The sequence below is a fragment of the Narcine bancroftii genome, chromosome 1, assembly GCF_036971445.1.
Source record: "Narcine bancroftii isolate sNarBan1 chromosome 1, sNarBan1.hap1, whole genome shotgun sequence".
Taxonomy (NCBI): domain Eukaryota; kingdom Metazoa; phylum Chordata; class Chondrichthyes; order Torpediniformes; family Narcinidae; genus Narcine; species Narcine bancroftii.
The window spans coordinates 300,971,816-300,978,860 of NC_091469.1; the positions used below are offsets into that span (position 1 = coordinate 300,971,816).

Here is a 7,045-nt window from a genome sequence, read left to right on the forward strand (position 1 = left end):
CCTGCAGCTGACGTGGACATTTACCCCCTCCATAAATCTTCGTCCGAAGCCAAGCTAAAGAAGACAGGCGCCTAAAGCACTCAGTGGCACAAAGACCGCTTCTTCCCCACTGCCATCAGATTCCTGAATACTGAACCATAGATCTGCCTTACTTTTCGCACTTTTCCTTTCTTTTTAAAAAAAGGAATACAAGATTATAATATGAATGTTTGCACAATTATGCTGCCACACAAAACATTAAGTTTCAGGACAATAAATTCTGATTCTGGTCTATTCAGCAGAGCCAGGATTTCAGCTGTTTTGGGTTCTACTGCCATCAAAGCTGGACCTCATTCTGTCAAGGACATGCAACATCAAACTACATTGAAAGAATTCACTCCCCAGAACTTGAGCAGAAGGAAAAAAAAGTCCTTAATCTTCAGGAACTGTTCAGGAAGGAGATAACTAGAATTTACAATTAAGGGAAGGGACAGTATGAAATGTTTCCACTGCACGGAGAAAGCCATGATATGCTGAGAATTTTTATTTTTATTTGAAAAGTAATTAAAATTTGACATTTATGCTTTCCATGGATGACACTACAATATTCTTAGAAAGTAACTGATAAAGTCCCTCATCAGATTAAGTCAGTCGCGTGGCAAAGAAGACAATAATAGATAGGTCCTCTATTGGCAGAATTTGATCAATGATATCCCAGATGGCTGTTAAGGTATCAATGATTTCCCATACTTACCAGTTGCAGAAGCTCTGGACCTGTACTTGCTGGAGTTAAGAAGGGCATGGTGGAAAAGGTGTTAATTTCATTGGAACCTATTGAAAAGCCTGGTTAGAGGGAACAAGAACAGGATATTTCCAGTTGTGGAGCACCTAGTACCAGAATAAAATTAAATCCATTTAGAGGGAGATAAAGAAGAAATCCTTCAGCCAGAGGGTGCCGAAAATTCAGAATTTTGTGGCTACAGATGGTGGTGGAGGTCAAGTCACTGGATACATTTAAGACAGAGGTTAATAGGTTCTTAATAAGTAAAGATGTCAAAGTTTACAGGAAGGCAGGAGAATGGGGTTGGGAATAAATCAGCCTAATCTGCACTTTTGGCATTATAACTAATCTCACCAATTCAATTACTTTTTATAATCAACAGCATAGATACAAGAAAAACATTGAGATTCATACCCCTTTGGAAGTTTAAGGAGGTATTTTCCTTTCCCCTGCCACTGTTCACAGCTGCCATAATGTGCTTATCAGCTCAAGGTGAAGAGCTACAGATATCTATAGAATTATTTTCAATCATTGTTTTGAAAAGCCATGTCAAGTTTCCTTCACCCTGCCCAACAAGGTTTCTCAGTTAAACCTTAGATTGTTTGGGGAAAGAAAATGTGCTTTTAGCACAATCTTTTTCAATAAAGTTGGCAAACTTGAATAATTTGTTACAAGTTAGTCTTTATGCTGTTGGCTCATGCCCAAATAACATTTTCCCCCACAAATTTTTACTTGACCACAGGCAGAAGTTGTTACAATACTGAAGATCCAAACTGATCTCAGAATGTAGAGTCTTAGCCAAAGACTAAAAATGGATAATCTGAACTTTTGTTTTATGCAAAATTGCAGAAATCCACTTGGTTGCCCATTATACAATTTAATTCCCTTTTGGCACTTTGCAATGAACAAAGTTAGAAAGGGTACATAATTTACCTTCAAAACTAGTTTTGATTTTTAATCTTAATTTTTGATCATCATTAAAATTCTGGATATTTGTGCCCATATGGAAATATTGTAAGAAAACAAAAGAGATCCCATGTTGAGTTACAAACGAGATTGGCAAATAACTATATTAGATGAGACAGGATATAAATTTTCCTAAACTCAGTTTTACAAGTACATTTTGTTCACATTTCAGCTTTGGATAAAACTCCTGGCTATCACTAATTCCTCAATTTGACTGTACATGTTATTAGGCAACAGTGAACCAATTCACAACCAGATATCCAGAGAATGAGGTGATAAAGTATCTAGGTGATACAGAAACAAAATTCTAAACTAGCAAAAAGAATTAATGTAATGAACTAGGATTAATTTGTACATAATAGGAGCCGTGTAATAGGGCCCTGGGCCCCTCAAACCTGCCAAAAGATGATCATAGTTGATTGACAAGATCTCAGCTTCTGTGCTAGATTCCTACATCCCAGAAGCCCCTCATCTTTCAAGTTAACAACCACTGCCTAAAATAGTATTTTCAAGCTAGCCTCCATAACTCTCATCATTCTACTCAGAATCTTAAATGTTTCAATAAGATCACACTTCATTCGTGAGCTTTAAAAGATGAAGAGCTACCCTTTTATCATTTCTTGATTAAGAAAATACTTTCATCCCAGAAAATGGCTTAGTGAATCTGAGTTTTTTTCCCCCAAGCACTATCCTTTCATGGGGTCAGGGCAGCAAAAGTTAAAAAGTGTAACAAGGTTGCAAAACAAAAAATGATACAGAACATTACTAGTCTCCATGATAGAAGTAGACAATTTTTGCATGAGGGAATAGGCAAAATGCCAGAATCAAAAGGCTTTTATATTTATTGTGAGACTGAACAGACTTGGGTCTCATATCAAACTTTACCAAAGGAAGGAGCACGGCTGGGGAGGAGAGGACACAAATTGGGCAGGTGGATGAGTGCATGTCCCAATTACAAAACAATGAAGTGTTGTTAAACAGCTTGAAATAGCCATAACAAATAGACACAAGTTCACATTAGCCACAAGATTAATTGTAACCTACAACACAAATTTTCCTTGCCCCACTGGTGTATAATAATGGAGGTATCCAGTTACATTCTCCAGTGATTGGCAACATTATAACAAATTCTACATTTTTTTTTAAGTGCGTTTCATGTTCAAAGAAAGAAAAAAGTGCAATGAATGGGATGCCATTGATCTACAGTGTAAAATTATCTGCTTAGCCCAAGAAGTGCACAGCTAACGTCAGGATTGGAGTCAACGTTTGAGATATTATGCATTTTTATTTGAAGAGTATTACAAATTTACCATTTGACATTGCACCCCTGATAGAAACAAGGTTCAAATGTTTTCTCCATTTATCATATAATTCAATGGTCCACATAGATATCAGCACGATTTCAGATTTATTGTCAGTCCATAAATTACATCACAACAACCCCAAGGTTCTTTTTCCTGGAGGCATGCAAGAATTATGATTAAATGGTAGGACAAAAAACTATACAGTGTAAACAAAATTGTAAACTGATAATGAATGTAAACAAACTGCAATACAGAGAGAATAAAAAATAAAGTGCACAAGTAAGAGTCTTTAAATGAGTCTGAGTTTGTCATTGAGGAATCTGATGGTGGAGGAGTAGCAGTTGTCCCTGAACCAGGTGATCTCTGATGGCAACAGTAAGAACAGAGCATGAGTCTTTGATGATTGCTGCTGCTCTCTGATGGTAACAGAGAATGTGCTGGGTCGTGTGGGACTTTGATGATTGCTGCTGCTCTCTGATGGTAGTTCTCTGTACCTGTACTCAATAGGTGGGGAAGGTTTTGCCTGTGAGGTTCTGGGCAATGTCCACTACCTTTTTTTTGGAGGGCTCTATGCTCATTGGTGTCTCCATATACTCAAACAGTTCAGATTTAAATATTTTAGACTCATTTGTCAATCATACACAACCTGACAATATTGTGTGCAGTTCTGGTCACCCAACTACAGGAAGGATATCAATAAGATTGAAAGAGTGCAGGGAAGATTTACATGGATGCTGCCAGGTCTTCAAGAGTGTAGTTACAGGGAAAGATTAAACCAGTTAGGATTTTATTCCTCAAAGTGAAGAATGAGAGGAGATTTAAGAGGTTTACAAGATTATGAGAGGTATAGACAGAGTGGATGTGAGTCGGTGTTTTCCACTTAGATTGAGGAGATAAATACGAAAGGCTATAGTTTTAAGCTGAAAAGGGAAAGTTCTTCAGAGTGGTGGGAGTGTGGAAATGAGCTGCTATCTGATGTGGTGAATGCAGGCTTGATCTTAAGTTTCAAGAATAAATTGGATAGATACATGGATGAGGGAGGTATGGAGTGTTATGGAATGGGTGCAGGTCAGTGGGACTAACAAAATAGTCACCATAGACTAGAAAGGCTGAATGGCCAGTTTTCTGTGCTGCAGCATTTCATTTGTGAAACAAAATCTTTGTTGCTTTTATCCCAATAGAAGGTGACCATAACTACAGGTACCTGTACATCATTTTAGTCCAGCGTCAAGAGAAACACACAAATGGACATTTTGAACCATCAGGAGTCAAGGGGAAAACAAAAAGTGAAAGCCTTGAATGGTGAGCAAGTTGAAGAATCTGCAGAGCCTCTTCGGTCATTGATTTACATCAATCAGATATATTTCCACAAGTAGCAAGTCCAAGTAAAAAGCACATTATTTTAAAAAAAAACACTAATCCACACATTTCAGAAGGCCAACGTTGTAATTTGCTCATAATTAGAGACAGCTGAATTATACAAATAATTGTAATGTGCAATTAGAAGGAACATACACAACAGAGCCAGGGAATTTGGAAAGCAGTCCCTGCACTTCGCACACTATTAAAGCAAGGATCCCATGCGACAGAATTCGACATTCACCATATGGTGCAACAAAACGAGTTCATAAATACTTTAAGCTTACACAAATTTAACATTTCCCCCGATTCTACTCGAGAAAGCTTCAGAGCAGCTTGTGGAAGGGGGTTGGAATCACTGCAACTTGAGTTGCCTTGACCATTATGACACCTGCAAAACACGGACCATTATCACAACGACGGGACGGCGTCCCGCAAGAATTCCGATAGCGAAGCACCAAATTCACACAGCACCTTTTAAAATAGCGGAGTCTCCAGCACAAGAACGAGTTAGATTTCACACACGATCATTTAAACAAAAATTACACATTTGTGGCTTTTCTCCATTCGTTAGAAACACGAGATCTTATGTCCCCATTAGAAAGTACAACTTCAAAGCAACGCTGAAGGATGGACGCAGCTCCTGCAGCAGATTCGGGGGTTGGAAAAACTACAACACCCGATCTCCCCAGCCCCAAATGACCCCTCCTCGCCAGGCGTCAGGAGGACGCAGTGCGCGTTATTTCGCAGCAAAGCCACTGCGAAACCGGGTTGGGGGTGGGAAGCTCACCGTCCCGAACCAAATTAGGAATGGCTTGCTTGTACCTTGAAAGCAATCCAATCTACATTAGTGAACGTGGCACGAGTTTTAAAACTCGGCAGCGAATATCTTGAGGGGTTTGTATCGGTGGAGATCGACGAGTTTAAACGGGAGCGTCAACTAATTCTTGGCGCATTTCACTGAGAGCGAGAGAGACTCGACAGCAAGTGGGCGGAGAGGAGATGCAGCTGATTTGCGGACAAGCGGTGTAGCTTTACCATCGCGCCTCTAAAAACAACCGCAGCGGTTCTACCCCTCCCCAAACAAACCCAGCTCGGCCTGACTGAGTTCTACTGCAAACTATCCTCCCCATCTGGTGTCGTCACTAATATTACACAAGAGCAGCGAGATACACATGGCAGTGAAGTGAGGAGGTGACAAGTAGGAGACCTTCACTGTGAAGGGGAGACACTGGAAGCTGTCGCGCAGAAAGAGTTACACACGCCAGTACCGTGGTCTATTGACGCCGAGGGGAGAGCGCTCACCCGGCAAAAAAAGGATACAATTGCCGGCTCTGGAAGGTGACAAGTGGTTACATGATTTTTCAGCCCGAAACCCAAGCCCATTGACGGGGGGTCGAGGTCAGAAAACGACTCGGAGAGTGAATACCCACGTCCAGCTTTTTTTTCTCTCTCTCGTGGGGGGAATAAAGAGTTTAAAATCAGATCTTAATTATACACCGATTTTTATTAATCACGAGGCATTACAATTGGTTTCGTTGCAAGTACAGACGCAAATTACTGACTTCGGTAGCAAAAGCATCACAGAGATGAAGTGCGGCTATTTTTTTAAATCATAAACGCTTCGAACCTCTTCGTGCGAACCAAATGGACCTCGCTTTTTAAAGCGTTCTAAAAGCAGAGTAGAAAACGATTTTAAATTCGATTGCTTTTTATATCCAACTCCTGTCCAATAAAGGCTGTTCCCTTTCCGACACTGGGCAGAGGGGCAAGAGATTATCTGAACAGCTCCTTCATCCAAACTCTCCCATCAGAATCTACTCCTGGTTTGCACCAGTCAATACGCAAAAGTTCCCCCTTTGAAAATAGATTTTTTTTACAAAATACAGCTTTTTTAAAAAAACTTCATTATGAAGTACAGTACTTTGAAGGGGCGGGTCGGTGCCCCCCGGCGATCAGTGGGCGGAATCCGAGTCACTCGAGTCCAAGCTGTACCTCAGCTGAGAGCTGCTTAAAGTGGCCTTCTGGCCGCGGGAGTTCTGCGCGCTCCTCCGGAGACACTCGAGCGACTGCAGGAACGACTTCTTGGCTTTCTCCTCCTCCAGAGCCGAGACCCCTTCCTCCTCCACCTCCTGGATCTCATCGAAAGTGACCGGCTGCGTCTTGAACCTGGCCTCCCTGGGTCTCCTCTGCCTCAGCTTGGCTCTCTGCAGCTGTCGCCGCAGCGGCTGCGGAAACTCCTCCGTGATGCCAGCGTAGTTCGGCATCACCGCCTGGTAACTGGTGCAGATCCCCACCACCTCGCCTTGCTTGCCCGCTGCCATCCGTGTCTACTCGGCTCCTTCTCCTTCCGAGGTTGCCGCAACTTTGACTCAGTCTGCGTTGGAGAGACCATTTATACAGAGAGTCCGGCCCACGTGCTCGCAGACTCCGATGACAACAGTTGCCTTTTAAAGCGGCCCAGTCCTGCCCGCGCACTTTTGGGGGGGCTGACGTACTTGACATGATTTTATGAATGCATTCCCTGTTTGTTTCCGGGTGCACCATTCATTTTCCCCGTGCTGGGTAATGGCAGGGCTTCTCGCAACTTTCGTTCACCTTTCTCCGTGCCGCCGCACCAATAGAAGAAACCGAGCAGTGAGGTGGGAAAGGGGGC

At 41.9% G+C, this 7,045-nt stretch overlaps 1 protein-coding gene across 1 annotated transcript; it reads right to left on the bottom strand.

Annotated features, from left to right (window-relative positions):
* Window positions 1-5,877: 5,877 nt before the first annotated feature.
* c1h11orf96 (chromosome 1 C11orf96 homolog) lies at window positions 5,878-6,800 on the bottom strand. Its single transcript, XM_069905717.1, has one exon. It carries the CDS (start codon window positions 6,711-6,713, stop codon window positions 6,345-6,347), a length of 369 nt encoding a protein of 122 aa, XP_069761818.1. The 5' UTR covers window positions 6,714-6,800; the 3' UTR covers window positions 5,878-6,344.
* Window positions 6,801-7,045: the final 245 nt, after the last annotated feature.